Source organism: Canis lupus, chromosome 15 (assembly GCF_048164855.1).
Source record: "Canis lupus baileyi chromosome 15, mCanLup2.hap1, whole genome shotgun sequence".
In the NCBI taxonomy this organism is placed as follows: domain Eukaryota; kingdom Metazoa; phylum Chordata; class Mammalia; order Carnivora; family Canidae; genus Canis; species Canis lupus.
Genome location: NC_132852.1, coordinates 14,592,655 through 14,614,406, shown reverse-complemented (window position 1 = coordinate 14,614,406; position 21,752 = coordinate 14,592,655). Strand labels below are relative to the sequence as shown.

Below are 21,752 nucleotides of genomic sequence, written 5' to 3'. Positions count from 1 at the left end.
CGGACCACATGGACACCAATGCTAATCATTTTAAGGTATATGCCAGGGATTCATTCGCTCTAACACCTACTCTGTGTTTGATGATGGCAGTGTGGACATGTGAGATCTTTATCACACAAGCCCTGCATCATCAGACCATCTCATATTCAAAGGAACCTGTGAGTTTTTCAAGCTGGAGATTAAGCCCAATAGTGGGTCATGAAGTTAATTTGGTAGGTTACACCAGGGATGTTTTGTAACAAAAAAGAAGAGGATATAAAATATAGGAGAATATAGAAGACAAGTATTTCATGATATTTTTCAGTTTTAGGCATTTACATATATACACATACATACACATGTGTGCTCATGTATATATTGAACTACAGAAATACTGATAAATTCTGATAACACAGACCATCCAGGAGATGCAGGCATGTCCTTTCCAGCCTTCTCATAATAATAATAGTAATAATAACAGTAATAATAATAATAATAATAATAATAATAATAATAATAATACAGGTGTCCCTGGTTGAGCACTACTGTGGGTCAGCCAATGTTTCCAAGCTCTTCTCATGTATTAGCTGTTATCATTCCCCAATAAGCCTAAGAGATGGGTATTACCATCATCCACATCTTACGTACAGAGGATACATAACTTGAACAGCACCTCATGAGCAAGCAGCGGAGCCGGGATCTGACCATGGACAATCTGAGTGTGGAGACGAGCTTCTGTGGCCTCTCTGAAAAGCTGAGAAGGCAGGGGACTCATGTCCTCCTGAGACAGCCTGTTCCACTGTCCGAGCCTCCCTGAAGGTCAGCAGAGTTCTGGAACGCAGATCTCCCAATTTCTAATCCTATGCTCTCCCTAGACTTCATACAACAGTATTCTTAGTAAAACCTACTTTGTGAGGCTGAAATCAAACAAGCTCAGAATAAATGAAAGATGCATACAAGCGTACTTGAAAGAGAATATATTTATTTACATCACTATTTTCTTTTTACAACTCCTACACTTTTAAATAAGATTTTCCAGGAAATCCGGTAAGTTTTAAATTAAGATATTTTAACTGAAGAAAATTTTCACAATATGATTTTTATTTACATGAATTTCCCAAGAGTTTTAAATAGTTCATTCTGAAACAGCACAATCTACCTAAAAGCTCTCATTTAGAACTTGCAGCTTTTTCCAAAACTTTTCCTTAAGAAATTAGGCTGAGAATCCCATCCTTGTAGTTCAGATTGAACCTGTCAGAATGAACAGTTAACACCCTTACAAATACAAACCTGCTTCATAAACGATCCACGTTTTGGCAGCAAGCTAAACCCATTTCACATGTTTTGATCCTAAGGAAAGATTTTTCTAGACACCTTTGATTGCTTTGATTCGAACTTTCTGGAAGTTTTCTGGATCAGTCACACAGCTGCTATGAGTTGGTATGTATGTAACCTGAGCACTCATTCAGTTTGTGAGGATGGGCTTAGCTCTGGTTCAGCCGACTCTGAAAGTGACCCACGGGCATTCAGAAATCCTGGGGCAGATTCTGGTGCACCTTCCCCTCCGTGGCCAGTCCTGTTTGGGAGGCTGGCTTTTCCTCTGATATTGCACATGCGAACGACTTACTTTAAGAACCTACTATTCATAAAACGACTTCCAAAAATAACAACGGTCTGACATCCTTCCACGTCACACTGAGAGATTTCAAATATTTATTAGTGAAACTAGAAGAGAGGATAGATTTTCCTAATATTTTTAGCATGAGTTCCTCTGAAGAGTTGGTATGACATCCATTAAAAAATAGAAAAGATTAACTTTTACCATGATCAAAGCTACAGTTCACAATGAAAAACTTCTATAGCTCCGTCTGCCTTCTCTAAGAACAGCCGAGGGCTAGTCTTGAACTTCACGCGGCAGCAATAGAGGTATCATCCACGAGCCGGCCCTGTGGCTTTAAAGCAGGGAAATAAGAAAGGTTACAAAGTAGTTATGACAAAAGCTTCCTTCATTGAAAAGATTTTGTAATTCTGGAAACTTTCACAAAAACAGGATAAACGTGTACAGGTATCAAGATCACATTTGTCTGGGGCACGTGGGTGGGTCAGTGGTTGAGTGTCTGCATTCAGCTCAGGTCGTGATCCTGGGGTCCTGGGATCAAGTCCTGCATTGGGCTCGTTGACGGGAGCCTGCTTCTCCCTCTGCCTATGTCTCTGCCTCTCTCTCTCTCATGAATAAATAAAATCTTTAAAAAAAAATCACATCTCTCCTTCCTTCCCCCCACCTTGTCACTTCACTTGAGCCTGGGGAGGGAGCTGTGGGGTCTAGACAGAGCGGTTCCTTCCGCCACCAGACACTGACATCGCAGGCCAGCTGCATTACCTCCACCAGCTGAATCTGCCTCAGTCACTAATTCTCTTCACCCTGTGTTCTAGCAGTTACAGATCTGTCACTGAGAGCGTGTGACAGGGAACCCATCACCACTCCTGCTTCAGTGACAGTTTCATTCTCTCCCTTGCTCGGGACCCTCCAGCATCTCAAGCTTGAAGAAGGCCACAAACCTGAGCTGATAGACCAGTTCCTTGGGATTCAAGGTCTCCCAATCTCCTGTTTGTAAGAAAAGGCAATTCACAATGAATTGGGGTATCTAACAATGACTACCATGGGGTCAGAAGCAGCAGATAAAAACAAGACTCTCCTTTTCCCTAAGGTCCCTGAAAAAACAAAACATCATATCAGAAGAGTAAAGGTTAAGGTATCATAGTTATCCTTAGGGGTAAAAATTCTGACAGGTTAGCAGCACCCCAGGGAGTCATCAAGGAACTGAAAAAATGCAATTCTTGTAAATAACTTTATTAAGACAATGTACATTAGTAGACCTTTGTGGGAAAAGCAAGAGAACTGGAATTCAGGATATGAACAGAACAGTGTTATGGCGTTATCACCAAAAGCCATTTACTAGGCTTTAGGCAGAATGCTTAGGGTGGGACTCCCTGGGGCAGGGAAGGGAGCACTCCTGCTTCTAGTTTTGTCGCTCTGCATTTTAGGTGTGTATGTGTGTGTGTGTGTATGCACACATACGTGTGTAAGTTAGGCCTCTGACATTCAAGGCAGGAAAAGAATGAATTAAATACAGGTCTTTTATACTTCACATCATCTGTAGTACTGATAGAAGATGTTCAGTTTTAGAAATAGAATAATGGGGGCGCCTGGGTGGCTCAGTTAAGCATCTGCCTTCAGCTCAGGTCATGATATTGAGGTCCTGGGATCGAGATCCATATTGGGCTCCCTGCTCAGCGGGGAGCCTTCTTCTCCCTCTCCCTCTGCTGTTCCCCCTGCTTGTCCTCTCTGTCTCAAATAAAATAAAATCTTTAAAAAAAAAAAAATGGGAAAAAATAATGGCGAAACCTGCTAAAATCCCCATACACAGCTTTACAAAGGGACAGAAGACAGGAATATCATGCAATTAAAAAGCTGGAATCTACTTTTCAAAGAAAGAAAAACATTAATCCAGCCTTGAAGGAGGACACTGCTGTCCAGTGGAACTTTCTGTGATGATGGAAAAGCTCAGGTCGGCGCTGTCCAACATGGTAGCCACCTGTCACGCTGATTGAGCCTTCAAGTACAGCTAGTGCAACTAATTTTTAGATTAAATTAAATTTTAATTAATGTTAATTTAAATCCTGGTAGGGCTGGCAGCTCTCATTACTGGAATTGCACATCTCTGGAGTTTAGTAAAGGCAGGTACAATGTGAGTCAGTTATGTTGTTCACTAATGGGGAGAGGGTGATTCTCAGGCACCATCCTTAGCATGGCAGCTAAAACAACTGCCACCGTAAGTTCTCTCAACTGATAAAGGAGCCAGCCCCGAAGATCCCAGCCAACTTTTTTGGCAGCAGTCAAGTTACTAGAAGGTAGTCCTAGAAGGTAGTATTTAGGGAAAAAAACCACAGTGGTTAGAAAAGGACATGTTATGGAATACTACTTAGCCATCAAAAAAAAAATGAAACCTTGCCATTTGCAGTGACATGGATGGAACTAGAGGGTATTCTGCTAAGTGAAATAAGTCAATCAGAGAAAGACAATTATATGATCTCACTCATACATGGAATTTAAGAAACAAGACAGAGGATCACAGGGGAAGAGAGGGAAATAAAAAACAAGATGAAATCAGAGAGGGAGACAAACCATAAGAGACTCTAAACATAGGAAACAAACTGAGGGTCGCTGGAGGGGAAGGTGGGGGGCTGAGCTCACTAGGTGATGGGCATTAAGGCAGGCACGTGATATAATAAGCAATGGGTATTATGTAAGACTGATGAGTCACTGACTTCTTCTGAAACCAATAATACATTACATGTTAACTGTTTTAAATAAAATTTTAAAAAAGAGAACTTCAAGGAAAAAGACATGTTAGTTATGTTAAAACTTACAAATGTTTATTTTTCTGTAACTTTTCCTTATGGATTTAAGCACTACCTGAAGAGGTTTACTGTGGAAGAAAATGAGAAGAATGTACTAGCAGGAGCTGGGGTTAGGCTGGGTGTACAAGACCTAGAGGGAAAGGAATGATAGAGATTAATAGGTAGACTGTCGATCCTAATTCCTCAAAATGATCAACTCTCGTATCTTGGATGGGTTATGTTTGTATGCCTCTGTCTATGCTGACACCCACCCTCACACTAATGAAAGCTTCAGAGTCTGGGAATAGCATACTTTTAGAAGCTCAAATGGCTAAAAGGACAACAGAGACCAACTGTGCCCCCACTGCTCCCCACCCCTGCAAGGTGACCTCTCAGACCTTGATGGGAAGAATGGCAGCAGACATGGCCCAGGAATGTGAACAAGTGGAAATGTTTAGAAAGCCACCAGTGTGGGGGAGGAGGAGGGAGCAGGGGTATATGGGAAAGCTCTGTACTTTCCTCTCAATTTTACTATAAAACTAAAACTGCTCTAAAAAAAATAAAGCCTTTTAAAAAAACCATTGTTAAAAAAAAAAAAAGTCACTGGTTAAACACAAGTGAATTAGAATCATGAAATTTTTCTCTACAATCTAAAAAGTACGATGCTTCAAAACATTAATAAATTCATTTTTGACAGATGCAAAAAGAAGTTGGGTAAGTCTGGGAAGATAAACTCTAGGAAGATCACATAGGATACATGAACACAGACTAATTTAGAATTTACCCCATCCCAGATTATGTAAAGAAGGGACAGTTCCTCCAAACTTAAGACAGACACAGAAAGGGAAATGGCCACATAACCCGTCTTTCCAAAAGTGAGTATAAACTTGAAGTAGAAGACGGCCCCCAGGACACACATATATCCACATATATCTGAGTTACTGGGGAAATCACAACTACCTGGAGGGAAGCCTTAATTACAGGCAGTGAGAATGGCTAAACCAGAGGTGAGTGCTGTGCTTAGTGAACCACTGGTGTGGCCCCGTTCACTCTCTCCCACATGGACTCCCACTGTCCTACATGCTCCTTTACTGCGGGAACCTGGAAATGGTTTTACCAGTGTAAAAAATCAAAACACTAAACCCGAGTATAGTTTTCGACAAAGGATCATTTTCAGAAAAGACCCCAATCCAGTATGACACAGAGAACTGGGCAAGTTCAAGGACTGTATTTAGAAAGTTAATCCATTTTGACTATAAACTGGTTACAAACTAACTACGATGTAAAAACATACTTTACTAAGCAGAAGAAAATACAGGTCTGAGGACACAGTGAAGGTAAATCATTATCTACCTAAGGGAATAATAACCTTTGAAGTTAGATTCTGTAAAATAATAGCAAGCTTACAGCAATGAACGGCAATACTGCCAAGTTCGTATAATAAAAACAATCAAGTCTCAAAATATTGTTTAGAGGAACTTACGTGAAAGAAACACTTCTGGTTTGTTTCTAAGACTGGAAATTTCAAAAAACAGACGGTTTCTAAGCCTTACCTTTACAAAAATACTGGTAGGTATAAAACGCCTGAGCAGTTGGTTTGTGAAGTGAGGAAATCTAAGCAGGTTGACGTTGAGAGATGGCAGTTGCTGGTATCCAGCCATCAGGGGGTAGAAATTATATAACATTTCCTGTTCAGTGCCCGGGAGGATCCGTAATCGAATCTATAGCATAACAAGTTGTAGAGAAAGAAAATCAAATACACACGCCTCCAGCCTCTTCATGTTGTCACCCCTTCATTATTTACAAATCTTTCTGGTGAAATACTTTCTCTCTCCTATTCCGCCTTCCAGACAGATTCTAAAACACAAGACTGAAATAGTATGATGCAAGACGAGAGGACTACATAGACAAGAAACGCATAAAAAAAATATGCACGATTTCTTCGTTTCTACCAAGATCCACCACATGGCAACTTCCACAAACTTAAAAAAGGGGAACATGAGATGGATCAATATGTTCTGTGTCTGCGACCAGATAGATTTTATAGTCACAAGGTGCTATGAGATAATCAGTTGCAAAGTATCACTGCTTACATTGTCAACCTAAGACAAATTAGTCGTTTCTGGTGTTTTCTTTTAGGGATTTTACCTTTGTGGCGAGGTAAATGATGTCAAGGGAATAAAAGATGTTTGGAAAACTCTGACACTACTTTAGAAAAGAACACAAATTTCTAAGATTTTGGTGTTGTACATTATTTACTTATAAATCAATATGTGAAAAAGATGAGGACACTAGAAAAGCTTACTCGTTTGCAAATGAGTACATCTAGTATGTACATGTGTCAACATATACGGGTACCAACATATAACAGCTGATGAGATGTACTATATATTATAAACTTCAATTAGCATGTGGACTTACAGTCCACTTTATATATAATTCTATTTTACATATAGGGTTGTCTGTGCTGTCACAGCACAGACAACTAGTTAGGCAGACGCTTCTGAGTATTAGGATACATTCGTTACTCTAATTACGCCCTTGTTGATAACAAGTATTTACTGACTACTGAGCACTGTCTGTTAATCCACGTTGACAGTTAAGACAGTATTCTCAATGAAACATGGTTTTGCCTGAAAGTGTACATTCCATTCAAAAATGTGATGAACTTTCCTACCTCACCTCTGATTTGAATCAGTGAATCAAAACACTGGACTAATTTTGTTTTGTAAATATAAAATTGTGTCTAAATGTATCAAAAATAAGTTAAATTCTATGCAATATCAAAATCTCTAAAATATTTCACTGATAATTAAGAGAATTGGCCTTTTTCTTTTTTAAAGTAGACTCTATGCCCAACATGGGGCTTGAATTTATGAGTCTGAAATCAAGAGTCGCATGTTTTACCAACTGAGCCAGCCAGGCACCCCAGAGGATCAGGCTTTTAATAAGGGTAGTAATACCTCTCGGCCTCAAATTAAAACATACAAACACACACACTGAGTACTAATAGAAGAGAAATGTAAAACTTTCAGGAATTCTATTATAGTCAAATATTTGTGAGTTTTTGTTCTATTTTTATTATTTTTTAAAGATTTTATTTATTTATTCATGAGAGACAACGGAGAGGCAGAGGGAGAAGCAGACTCCCTGTGAGGAGCCTGATGCAGGACTTGATCCCAGGGCAGACCTGAACCAAAGGCAGATGCTCAACCACTAAGCCACCCAGGTACCCAGAATTCTTGTTTTAAAAAAAGAAAGAATAACATGTGTGATCTCGATGTGAAAAGTATTGCCCACTTAGTCGACCTCTATACAAATTGTACTTAATCTTTTTTTTTTTTTTTAAATTTTTATTTATTTATGATAGTCACAGAGAGAGAGAGAGGCAGAGACACAGGCAGAGGGAGAAGCAGGCTCCATGCACCGGGAGCCTGACGTGGGATTCGATCCCGGGTCTCCAGGATCGCGCCCTGGGCCAAAGGCAGGCGCCAAACCGCTGCGCCACCCAGGGATCCCAAATTGTACTTAATCTTAAAAAATGACTACAGGGGCGCCTGGGTAGCTCAGTTGGCTGAGCGTCTGACTCTTGATTTCAGCTCAGGTCATGATCTCAGGGTTCTAGGATCAAGCGCCACGTCGGGCTTTGCACTCAGTGGGGAAACTGCCTGAGGCTTCTCTCTCCCTCTGCCCCTTCCTGCATTCAAGCTTGCACACTCTCTAAAATAAACAAATCATAAATAAATAAATAAATAAATAAATAAATAAATAAATAAATAAATAAATAAATAAATACTAAAAATTTCCTACTATCAAAATAATAGGAACCACAATCAGCTTTATTAGTTCATTTGTAAAAATTAGATGTACAGCTCCCCATTTCCTGGCCAAACTTCTATATCTATATAAGCAACCCAATGAAATATGACCTATACCTGTTTAAGACCTGAGAACATGAAGGCATCACTGGGCTCCACAGAAATCTCCACATCTTGAACTAAGTTAGTCTTGTTCTGTAGGTGATACTTGACAGGTAAGGATTCTCGGACACGCCCAAAGGATGGCAGATCTGCAGAGAAAGAGGACACGTATCTTTTGGTTAAAAAAATAGTTCACCATTTATGAGTTCTTTTTGTAAATGAATCCCATTCTGTAGACATGGGATTATTTAAATTAGTGATACTACTGCACTCTTGCTAAATAAGAAAATCCTTTGATTGGACAATAGCGACGGGGCTGTGATAAAACAGGCCAAAAAGAATCAAGTCTCCTTTCCAAGCTGATTGACTTAGGGTCAAGAGCTGAATTATTTTAGGAATAATTTTTCAAATCTATAAAACATTTCCCTAAATATCCATCATGGTTCAAGAAGGAATGACAGGCATCACATGCCTCTTGATGGAAGCACACACCATTAGCTATGAAGTATTCTCGCCAAAAACTTGAACCTCAATCTGATCAAGACTATAGATCTCACCAGCAACTCACAGATCCTTAAAAATGATACAATGCAATTAGCAAAATCCAGACTGTGGGAAGCTCTACAGGACAACTGACCACTTCTTTAATAAATGAACAGCAAGGAAGAGGGGAACATGGTAGTGGTGAAGGAAGTGATGGAGTAGAGAGGGAGTCTTCCTGCCTATAGATTTCAACATTTGTATGAGATATCCATCAGCTGCAATGCCAAGACCTTAAAACAATCTAAAGAACATTACGAGTCAATCAGGGAAATCACACCACCAGAATTTGATATTACGAAATTATTGCCCTCTGCCCCTGGATGCCGCCGAGTAAGCATCATTAAAGTCTCCCCTCCCACCACCATCATGTCTAAGTCAGAGTCTCCCCAAAACGTCTGAGCAGCTGCGGAAGCTCTTCATCGGAGGTTTGAGCTTCAAACCAACCAATGAGAGTCTGAGGAGCCATTCTGAGCAATGGGGAACGCTTACGGACTGTGTGGTAATGAGAGACCCAAACACCAAGCGCTCCAGAGGCTTTGGGTTCATCATATACGCCACCGTGGAGGAGGAGGTAGATGCAGCCATGAACGCAAGGCCACACAAGGTGGATGGAAGAGATGTGGAACCAAAGAGGGCTGTCTCAAAAGAAGATTCTCAAAGACCTGGTGCCCACTTAACTGTGAAAAAGATTTTTGTTGGTGGCATTAAAGAAGACACTGAAGAACATCACCTAAGAGATTATTTTGAACAGTATGGGAAATTTGAAGTGATTGAGATCATGACTGACCGAGGCAGTGGCAAAAAGAGAGGTTTTGCTTTTGTGACATTTGATGACCATGACTCTGTAACAAGATTGTCATTCAAAAAACCATACTGTGAATGGCCACAACTGTGAAGTAAGGAAAGCCCTATCGAAGCAAGAGATGGCTAGTGCTTCGTCCAGCTAAAGAGGCCAAAGTGGTTCTAGAAACTTTGGTGGTGGTCGTGGAGGTGGTTTTGGTGGGAATGACAACTCTGGTCGTGAAGGGAACTTCAGTGGTCAAGGTGGCTTTGGTGGCAGTCGAGGTGGTGGTGGATACGGTGACAGTGGGGATGGCTATCAGGGGTTTGGTAATGATGGAAGCAGCAACTTTGGAGGTAGGGGAAGCTATAATGATTTTGGCAATTACAACAATCAATCCTCAAATTTTGGACCCATGAAAGGAGGAAATTTTGGAGGCAGAAGCTCTGGCCCCTATGGTGGTGGAGGCCAATACTTAGCCAAACCATGAAACCAAGGTGGCTATGGTGGTTCCAGCAGCCGCAGCAGCTATGGCAGTGGCAGGTTTTAATTACTGCCAGGAAACAAAGCTTAGCAGGAGAGGAGAGCCAGAGAAGTGACAGGGAAGCTACAGGTTATAGCATATTTGTGAACTTAGCCAAGCACAGTGGTAGCAGGGCCTAGCTGCTATAAAGAAGACATGTTTTAGACAATACTCATGTGTATGGGCAAAAAACTCGAGGACTGTATTTGTGACTAATTGTATAACAGGTTATTTTAGTTTCTGTTCTGTGGAAAGTATAAAGCATTCCAACAGAGGGTTTTAAGGTAGATTTTGGTTTTTTTGCACCCATGCCGTTGATTGCTAAATGTAATAGTCTGATCATGACGCTGAATAAATGTGTATTTAAAACAAAACAAAAATTATTGCTAATTTTTAAAGTGATGATAATAGAAGAGTAATTATATTTAGAAAAATAACCACTGATATTAAAGATGCAGACAGAAATATTTATAGATGAAACAGTAGCTGGGATCTACTTCGAAATAATGGGGGTAGGAGGCATATGTAGAGGTACAGATAAAACAGGACTTATCGTTATCTACTTTTGTAAATGCTAGGCACTTTTCATAATAAAATTTTTTTTTAAACCTTAGAAGCTAAAATAGATATTCTTACTATATTCTTTTTATCAAATACAATTTGATGCCATTACCTGCGTTCACATGGAGGGGAATGTTTTCTACGATCACATGTGGCAGAGTGATGACGGTACTGATGACAGGGACATTTCCCATGGCTGAGGTCCTGTGGCAGAAAAGTGCATCTTTCAGATCCACATTTGATGTAAAAAGGTAAATCAAAAACAGAAAACGTGCATATTCGCCAACTTGTTTCAAAGGAATTACTTCAGAAAGTAATTCAAAAGAAATTACTTACACATTTTCTAGACCTTTATTAATAGTAGTTTTGTGAAAAGCTTTTAGAATCCTGTTTGTATTTTGAACAAGTGTCACAACCCAAGGCCGCTGTTTGGTCCCAGTTCCAGAATATAAATCAACCACACCATGAAGCATACCATTTGACACCGTGTTTGGTAGCAAAATGATCAGTGTAGGTGGCACTGTGGTGACTGAAGTTATGATAGAGACCTTATCACCTTGTGGCCAGGTCACAGCTGAGCACCAGACCACTTGCAAGCATGCTGTCATAACTACATTAGGGGTTTACAGTAAGAACTGTGGAACTAAAAATATTGTACTATCAATAAACACAGTGGCATTCCAGCACTGCGGAGATAAAGTGAGCAACATCAGGAAACTGACAAATACGTTTCCCTCCATTACAGTGAGAATGGGATCTGCAGGGCCAGCTGGCAGCCCCCTGACCAAGGAAAGCCCTTCGGAAGAGGCTGTATCTGGGTGGGGAACAGCTGATGCTCTATGCAAGTTATTATCCAGCAAAAGCAACAGGAAAAAACATCTAATCCCTTATCATTAAGAAATTTGTCTGTATGGTACTACAAACAGGATGGGAAAATTAAACAGTGCCTTCAAAGTCCTATTTTATTTTATTTTTAAGATTTTATTTTTTCGACAGAGAGGAAGAGAGACAGAGAGAGAGAGAGAACACAAGCAGGGGGAGCAGTAGAGGGAGAGAAAGAAGCAGGCTCTGAGCAGGGAGCCCAATGTGGGGCTGGATCCCAGGACCTGGGACCATGACCTGGGCCAAAGGCAGACGCTCAACTGACTGAGCCACCCAGGCACTCCAATCCTATTCTAATTCCTATAAACATAAACTAAACTTCAATGTGGTAAATTCAGAAATGGGGAAAAAGAAAGATGTCAGTTTTTTAAAATAAAATTATGTTCTTTTTCCTTTCTCATTTTTAGTATATCCTATCCACTGTTCTAAAATTTATGACAAAATTGAGCTGTGCTAAGAAAATAACACATGAAATATCACCTGTCTACCTCCCAGTCTAAGGAAACATAATACAGCTGAATCTTCCCACCTACCCTTTCCTGCTTGCACCTCCCCTCCAGAAGCATCCTGGATTTGGTATCTATCATTGCTATGTATTTCTTTACACTTTTCCAAATTATGTATGTAGCCCTAAGAAATATACAGTATTCTACATGTTTTCCAATATTACATATGTGCAATGCGTTCATATTCTGAACATCTGCAGTTGCTCTGTTCACTTAATAGTTAATAGTTACCAGATATAGCTCTGGTTAATTCATTTTCACTGACAGACAACATTCCATTGTATGATTCTGCCACAGTTCAACCATTTTCCTGTTGATGGATATATATTTATAACTTTTTACTATTATAATCAGAGGTGCAATGAACATTCTTACATATATTCTTGGTGTGCACGTTTAGGACTTTTTTTATGACTATAGGGTATAGACATCTTCAATTTTACCTGGTACTGTTGAAAAGATATCCAAAGTAATTGTCCTATTTTATACTCCACCTCTTTTGACAAACTGTGCATTGCTAAACCTTTTCATTTTTCCAAATTAGTGGGAGCACATCTGAATCTCAGATTCCTCATAAGGTTAACCCTTGTTTACTAACTAACAAGTAACCCTTGTTTACTCCCTATGTTCACTATCTGGCTTCTTTTGTTTCCCTTTCACAGCATAATCAAGATTTTGCTCAACTTTCTGTTAGGGGACTTGTTTTTCTTATGATCTGTTCTTGATATGAATTCTAATACTTTGTCAGTTTTACATGCTATAAATACCTTTTCCCAATTTGTATTTTGTCTTTTCACTTTCTACATGGTATTTTTAAATGAACTAAGAAATTAATTTTAACAAATTTATCAATTTTAGTGTCGTATACTTTTACGTCTTTTTTTTTTAAATTTATTTATTTATTTATGATAGTCACAGAGAGAGAGAGAGGCAGAGACATAGGCAGAGGGAGAAGCAGGCTCCATGCACTGAGAGCCCGACGTGGGATTCGATCTCGGGTCTCCAAGATCGCGCCCTGGGCCAAAGGCAGGCACCAAACCGCTGCGCCACCCAGGGATCCCAACTTTTACGTCTTATTTAAAGAAACTCTTCCCTATTCCAAAGTCATAAAACAATTCTCTTATTTTCTACTAAAGTAGTAACATTTTGCTTTTCACAATTAGAACTTTAGTATACCTGGGACTGATTATATACAATATATAGTAAAGATCCAATTTTTTCCCAAATGGAAACCCAATTGTTCACCACCGATTATAAAATAATTCCTTTCCCCACTGATCTGCAATGCTACCTCTCTAAAATATAATTTCCATATGTGTAGATCTGTGTATCTATTTCTAGACTGTCTCTTCTGTTCCACTGGCTAATTTACATATTCCCAAGCCAATACCATAGCAATGACTACTGAAGCTTTACAATAAGTCTCCAAATTTAGATGACCAAGTACCCCTGCCTAGTTTTTCTTTTGGAGTATCTTGATATTTCTAAGTTTTTGCCTGTCCATATAAATTTTATAATCAAGAGTGTCAAGTTCTATAAAAACAAAACAAGCTATTGAGATTTTGAAGGAAATTGTACTGATTCTATAGAACAAAGAATATCAGACCTATCCAAATCCTACCCAAGATCACTTTGTATGTTTCCCCATTTAAGAACTTCTTTTAATGCTTTAAAATTTTATTATTTTCTCCATATTGGTAACACATGTTTTCTATTTGATATATTCTTACTTACCTTATGATTATTGCTGTCATCTAAATGATACTTATTTTAAAAGTACATTGCTAGAGATTTATTACTGATATATAGAAAGCCAACTGATTTTTGTATATTGAATGTTATATCCAGCAACGTCGCTAGAACTCTTTAGTGCAAATAATTTGCTTGAGTTTTCTCTGCAGACAATCCTATTGACTGCAAATAAGACCAGTTTCTCCTGATGTTTTTCATGATTTTGTTATGAGAATTCATTTGGTTACAATTTCATCAGTATGTAGGTCACAAATTGTGACAAATACAAATGAAAGTTTAATGATCCTTTTTAATTTTTGTGTTTTTGACAAACAGTTGGTGATAGTAGGTGACTTCTAGTCTTCTCCCCAGGACTGACAACAGCTTTCAAATATTAAATGACAACAACAAATAATAAAGGCATGAAAATAGCACAGACAAGGAAAAAAAGATAGGGCTGCTATAATTTACCTCTTCCAGGAGATAATATAATGCCCAGTTGCCACTCCACCTTCAACATTTCCAACAGATGGGCACCGAAGACAAAAGCACTCACTAGCACTCTCTCCAGTCTGTAAGACAACTACAAGAAACAGTCTTTATAATCCTTATGCAATGATTTCCTCTATGAAAGCAGAGTTTTACCTCTTTTAATTGAGCAAAAAAAGAACACTTTATCAGTTATACATTCTATACATTCTATAGACCTAAAAACTAAGGTGCAGAGATGTTAAATGACTTTTTCAAGGTCACAAAGTCCCTATCCAGGGTTTTTTCTAATACATCAATATTTCATTATAACAAAAACAGGTGAAGGAGCTGTAGGCCTATGACAAGTTCCTATGGGAACTGATGAAAAGGAAAAGTCTGGAGTCAGGATAATACCATTTGGTGATTATTTTTCTTTCTCCAAAGGAAACATTTCACGGTAAGGAACAAGAAATTTTTAACTAACCCTTAAGGTACTCAGAATGCCATTCCAGCCAACTCTGGCTTTCTCTGACAAACATACATTACTGACACCATCAAATGGAAACCCGTTACATGGTGCCTCATTATTGCCTAATTTGGTTATTTACCTCTTAAACAAGGATGCTGTCCTCTTGCCAAGTTTAGCCTAAAAATGATGACAAAACAAATGCTTATCTGAACCAAGGCCTCTCTGCCTGTCAGCCTTGCACAGCCTAAGGGCCACGCCTTTAATGCAAGCCAGGAAAAGGGCCTATCTAGTGCCAATGTCAGCAAATCTGTGTGTGAAATGGTTCTCCAATGAAGAAGGCTGTGATAAATTAATAGTTAAATGTAGGTAGAAACTAGAAGTCAAAGGGAAAAAAGCTGGGCCAACCTCTACTTTAATTAACTACTTTTAAGTAATTTTGAAGAACTAGGAAATGATATTGTGGCCCAGTAAATAAAACACACATTAATTCAAACCTCTTAAGATGCCTTTTACTAAAACCTGGGACATTTATATTGTTCCCTGTCCCCCCCTACTCCACCTCACTCCACCAAGTCCTCCTTAATTCTAATTGTATCTAATGATACAATCTTTATTAACAACATTAGGGTCAACTTTATGACCTAGGAAAGTTGTTATTTTTAATGTATCTAACACAAATTTTGTAATGCATTAGTTCTGGTGTTCTTAGAGGTAGTAGACAGAATAATCCCATGCCACTCCCTTCCCTAAAGATATCCACATCATAATTCCCAAAACGTGAATGTGACCTTACATGGCAGAAAGGACTTCACAGATGTGATAAAGGATCTTAAAATAGGAAGATTATATTGGTTTATCCAGTCAGGCCCAATATAATCACAAGGGTTATGAGGGAAAGAGGGAGGTACCAGAGAGTCTGAGAAAAAGATGTGACAATGGAAGCAAAGGTCAGAAAAGAAACATCTGAAGATGCTACGCTGCTGGTTTTGAAGATGGAGGAGAGCCATGAGCCAAGGAATCCGACTGGCCTCTGCAAGCTGAAAAAGGCAAAGGAAAGGATTTTCCCTAGAGCCCAGAAGGAATGCAGTCCTCCCAATACCCTGATTTTAGGACATTTGACCTCTAGAACTTTAAGATAAGAAGTCTGTATTGTTTTAAGCCACTAACTTTGTGGTAATGTGTTATGGCAGCAATAGAAGACTAGGAATGGGAAATTAAAGGTAGGCATTCTTCATTAATTAATTAATTAATTAATTAATCTTTTCTTCATTAATTTAATAAGCATTTATTACCCAACTACTATGAGGTTGGCCATACAAAGAAGAGACTAAGTCATGGCTCCAGCACAGGGTGTAGTAAGGGTGTCATCATAACTGTAAATAAATAATTACAATAGAATGGGGTAAGTGCTACAAGAAACTCTGGGACTAAAGAAGGAAGACTACCTAGCCCTGCTTGGGAAGATCAAAAAGCCAAAGCTTACATGAGTCTCAAGAGCAAGAAGAGTTCGGCAGGTTGAAAGAGAAAGGGAAGGGTTTGGGGCATAATTTTGAACTAACATGTTCAAAAACAGATGGAGGCAATGTTTGCTGAGCGCAAAAAGTTTGGCTTGATCCAAGTCTTGGAAAGAGGAAGGGGAAGTAGAAAGACTGGTGCAGAGAAAGCTGGAAAGGCGAGCTGCTCTGGGAAAGTTCTGGAATGTCATGAAATTTTTTAAGTGGGCATAACAAGTTCAGAATAGTTTCTGGAGAAATCAAACTCTGGCAGCAATATGAAGGCAGACTAGGGGAGAGAATGGCAAGGTATTTCTGGAGGCCAGATGAGAGCTGGTGAAAGACTCTGGATTCAAGAGACACAAAAAAGGGAGAACATGGTGTGGGGCTGGATGTGCACCCACAGAGGGAGTCTATCTAGTTTGTCTGTGGTTTCTAGCTGCTACTAAGTGTACAGTGGCTCCTCTAGCTGGGCTGAGGAAGGCAGACAACCCTAAGGGTGCAGGCAGGTGGAGTCTCTGTAGGAAAAGTAAAGGGAGCCTAAGTCAGGATCCTGGAACTGACCAAGAGTTAAGGGGTAAGAAAGGGAATCGGGAAACAATGGACAAAAAACTAGTTGGTATGGAGCTGTTAGGAGACTAGCACTGAGCTAAGATTTTCATATAGATTATCTCATACACACTGTCTTCTTTAACTCTGAGAAGTGATAAAACAAACAGCCCAACATAGCAAAAGAGCAAGTAGTAGGACCAGGAACTGAATCTAGTTCAGCACTGACTCTAAATCTCATGATTATTCCAAGTTAGCACAGGGAGGAAGAGAGGAAAAAAGGACAGAGAAAGTAGAACCAGAGACTCCCGAAACTGCAAGAGAAAAACCAAGTTTCAAAAGACGAAAATAAAACTGATGAAGGCATTCTGAAAGCAAAATTGTTCTTTTTATTAGTATTACCTCACAGAATCTGGGACCTATTAGTAGCATTTAAATAGAGAGGCTTAGGGACATGTTAGATTTTATCTATTTTACCTATACTCCTTTATGATGACTTTCCTACATAATGCTTAGAAGTGACTATGAAGACTGCTTGCTCTTTTGGTGTCTTGAGAACCGAACACGGGGTCGTATAGAGAACTCAATAAACATCTGTTGATTTACTGATAAATGCTGACACTTATTTACACAGCAGATGCAAAAAAATATATTGGAATTCTAAAACTTCTTATCTCATTGCAAATCAACTATATGACTTGTAACACTGAAGCCCAATAGCAGACAGATAAACAGAGCAAATAAGTGACTCATTTAAGAATAAGAATATAGCATGGTTTTTTTCATACAATATTCACCCTTACAATACAGTAAGCACAGTTTTGCTTGGGTTAACATTCAAACTCATTTTTTTCTTCTCTTTTAACAGTTCAAGAAGCATAAAAGCCCAAAAGTAGAATGCACCAGAAAAATAATATCCTAGGTGTAAATCACATCTCTAATCTGTTTTAGCTGATTTAGAAAACTTAATGTCTATTTTTCTGTATTTTCCCAAGTTTCTTTAATAAACATCTTTTACCATCTCAAATTATACTTAACAGTAAACATTAATTAAAAATTAGTAAGAAAAAATCTATAACAAAATCCAAACATGAAAAACTATTTCATTTTCAAGTACATTTTTCAAAGAGTCATTTCCTTATAGTAGCAAAAATCTTGTCTTTTAAAATATGGCATACTCAAGCAAACAGTAAATGACACCAATCCCACCGTAATTCTAAATTTATTTTCTTTTGTGAGTATCAGTTTCAATTACCCTCCCTTAGCAAAAAGCTGACTCTTACACTGGCAATCTACATACACACACACACACACACACGCACGCACACACCCCTGTCTTCTAATTAAGTGGAATGATCCACATTCTCACCTTTGTCCACTTGGGACTCTAGCTGATCCACCGGGGTCATAGAAGGAGCAAGTTGTAGCTCACTGGATACAATAGTGAGGGCCCAGGGAGAGGCACTTAAAAGGTCCGTCATCAATAGAAAGGGGATGTCTGCATAGACCCTTTCCAGGTGCTCAAACTGTCATAAATGAAGACAAAAGGTCAGTAATCCACTTTACTTTTTCTGTTAACTTCTATAACTGAAATGATTTCCAAAATGCTTCACAGGACCATACCTTTGTAGAGACAAATTTAACCGCAACATCAAATGGGAAGACAGTTTCTATAGTTACGGTTTCATCCTGCAAGACAATTTAAAGGGCACATTCAATGGCTTTTCTAAACTTAAAAATAGTTTCAAAAATAGAAGGCGTGCAAAACGCAATCTGTAACTGATTAATAAATAATCCCATACATATTAAGAAGCTAAGGGGGATCCCTGGGTGGCGCAGCGGTTTGGCGCCTGCCTTTGGCCCAGGGCGCGATCCTGGAGACCCGGGATCGAATCCCACATCGGGCTCCCGGTGCATGGAGCCTGCTTCTCCCTCTGCCTGTGTCTCTGCCTCTCTCTCTCTCTCTGTGACTATCATAAATAAATAAAAATTAAAAAAAAAAAAAAAAGAAGCTAGGATGTTCCTCTCAGATAATATTTGTAAAAACTTATATAGAGAGACCAGACCACTATTTCTAATAAATTGTGTTAGTGCTTTCTAACACATTATTTTTATCAGGGTCTGCAAAAGTGGGGAGGCAGGCACTGTCACCATTTTACAAAAGAGGAACTAAAGTTTAAGGAAGGTTAAATTGATTGCCCTTGGCCCACAAACCTAGGGGTGCCAAGCTTAGAATCAGAGTCTTCTTTTTGCCTAAGTTCTTTACCATGCCCCAATGTAAGATGACTAATAACAACAACAGTAAGATATGACAGTGCTATAATCGCTATACCTGCATTACATAATGTTCATAATAGCTCAAGGAAACAGATGCCATTATACTCGCCATTTTACAGTAAAGTGGTCACAAATAGCTAGGAACTGACAAAGACAGAAACTGACCCAGATCTGACTTGAAATCTGTACTGTTAACCAACGTGCTATTTCTCATCCCTGAGTCTATTCAAGAAGCAATGAGGTTACTATGGCTCTGGAACCAAACCACCCACCCCATTGGTGAGAACTCTTTTTTAAAAAGTCATGTTGATTAAAAACTCAGGCTGTCAAATGCCAGGAAGATGTGGGTTTTAATCCTGGAAGATACATACTTATTCACCATGCAGACCTTGGGCACACGGAGGTGACCCTGAGGTGGGGACACGGTCTCTGAGTGTCAGTTTCATGATCCTCGCAGGGCTGCTGACAATGAAGTGAGAGAATGCGTACACAGCACTAGTGGAATCGCCAGAACCATGTTTATTGTTATTATATGCTTCAAGGATTGCCTCTCAATACCATCAAGCTAACTTTTTAGGAAGTATAGTAAGTAGGATACTAGTGGTTGAAAACACATGCAGGGGTTCCATGAATCTAAAGCCTAGGTCCTCAGTATCTCCCCCACAGAAAATATCTATGGAAATCAAACAGCAACTCAGTGAGTAGCTCAGATGTGCCCTACTTTAAATTTCCACATGGCCTATGAAGTGGACTCATGTGCAGGTAAAAATGAGATTTAATCCCATTAAGGGAAAAGAATTTACATTTAAATTTCCAAAAATGTCTTACAAATAACATGAAGACCTGTAAGACAGATATTCCATGAGAAAGGTGCGTCTTAGTAAAATAACGTTGACAGATAATCACCAAAGCCATTCGTGAAATTCTCAACACGTTAGCAAATTCAATGCTGTGCTAAGCCCTGAAGTCAAAATACCTGTTTAATGCCTTTTAACCCTGTATTTTCCAAACATATATGACCAATTCATTCTTTTTTGTGTGACATCTATTTCTATTCCTCAGTATTAGTGTCCCTTAAAAGCACATCTTGGGAATGGACTGGCTGATAGAAGAATAAATAGTTTCTCTTGAAAAACTAAAAGGCAACCTACTGACAGGAGAAAATGTTTGTAAATGATATATCCAAAAATAAAAAAATAAAAAAAAATAAAATAAAAAAAAAGTAAATGATATATCCAATAAAGGGTTAATATCTAAAATACATAAAGAACTTCTACAACCCAACACCAAAGAAATCCAAATAGTCTAATTAAAAAGTGGGCAGAAGACATAAACAGACATTTCTCCAAAAAAGACATACAGAAGATCAACAGACACAGAAATGATGCTCAATATCACTCAACAGGGAAATGCAAATCAAAACCACAATGAGGTATCACCTCACACCTGTCAGAATGGCTAAAATAAAAAACTCAAGAAACCAGTGTTGGCGAGGATGTGGAGAAAGAGAAACCTTTGTGTACTATTGGTGGGAATGCCAAGTGGTATAGCCACTATGAAAAACAGTACAGAGGGTCCTCAAAAAATTAAAAATAGAATTACCATATGATCCAGTAATTCCCCTACTGAGTATGCACCCAAAGAATGTGAAAACAATAATTCAAAAGGATATATGCATCCCTATGTTTACTGTAGCATTATTTACAATAGCCAAATTGTAGAAGCAACCAAATGTCCATCAATAGATGAATGGATAAAAAGATGGGGAAGGATATATATACACACCCACAAGGTGGAATACTATTCAGCCATAAAAAGAATGACATCTTGCCATTCATAATGACGTGGACAGAATTAGAGGGTGTTATGCTAAGCAAAGTAAGTCAGAGAAGGACAAATACTATATGATTTCATTCAGATGTGGAATTTAAAAAACAAAACAAATGAAAAAAAAGAGACAACCCAAAAGACTCTTAAATCTAGGGAATACGCTGATGGTCACCGGAGGGTAGAGCAGTGTGGGGTGGGGGAAATAGGTGTCCCAGGGTGAGAGTTAAAAACAAGTGGCACATATCTCAATATCATGTCTTGAGGACAAGAGAGCACTGCACACCACTGGAGCTTGAGTCCAGGATCGTTACTATGTAGCAGACAATTACTTTAAAAAGGTATGTTCTGAGTCTACTAGAAATTATCAAAAGTAGAAATGACATCCATGGCTTAGGACACTAAAGCTGCACAGAACTGGACTGTTCTTATTTTGTAGATGAGGAAACAGGCCAAAGGTTTACATGGCCAGCCTGAGCTGCAGGTTAGGAGGCCATGCTGACACTGGCACTCTCACCTCCTACTTCACCATCCAGGATTCATTCTAGTGCATCCGGCTAGGTGAAATCTTTGATATATTATATGCCTTCCCTCCTTCCACTTGGGAAATACTCCTAACTCTCTTAGGATGAAATTGCCTCTCACTGATTCATAAAACAGCTGACAGCCCAGATGCTGTGCCGTAAACATACTACAAATGGATAAACTGACTGGTTGCCTTCTCTGCCCACCGAGGGCCCAATTCCTGAGAACAGGCCAAAACAACACAGACAAGACTAATAATAAACAGGAAATATCATGCTTTTCCATTACTAAAAGAGGATACAAACAATTACGTA

The 21,752-nt window shown here is 39.0% G+C and overlaps 1 protein-coding gene across 3 annotated transcripts in view; it reads right to left on the bottom strand.

Moving 5' to 3' along the window:
• Nucleotides 1-1,662: 1,662 nt before the first annotated feature.
• The window catches only part of TRAPPC11 (trafficking protein particle complex subunit 11), a 48,645-nt gene continuing 28,555 nt past the window's right edge, over nucleotides 1,663-21,752 (bottom strand). For 2 of the 3 annotated variants that reach the window (XM_072775914.1, XM_072775916.1), the window contains 7 exons: nucleotides 18,433-18,498; nucleotides 18,179-18,335; nucleotides 14,299-14,410; nucleotides 10,821-10,912; nucleotides 8,316-8,449; nucleotides 5,934-6,101; nucleotides 1,663-1,931 (listed from right to left, as the gene is read on the bottom strand). In XM_072775914.1, the coding sequence (XP_072632015.1) occupies nucleotides 1,887-1,931; nucleotides 5,934-6,101; nucleotides 8,316-8,449; nucleotides 10,821-10,912; nucleotides 14,299-14,410; nucleotides 18,179-18,335; nucleotides 18,433-18,498 (774 nt within the window). In that variant the 3' untranslated portion in view covers nucleotides 1,663-1,886. Of the gene's footprint in view, nucleotides 1,932-4,427; nucleotides 4,532-5,933; nucleotides 6,102-8,315; nucleotides 8,450-10,820; nucleotides 10,913-14,298; nucleotides 14,411-18,178; nucleotides 18,336-18,432; nucleotides 18,499-21,752 lie in introns of those variants that run through there. The other variant, XM_072775915.1, reaches the window with a different exon arrangement.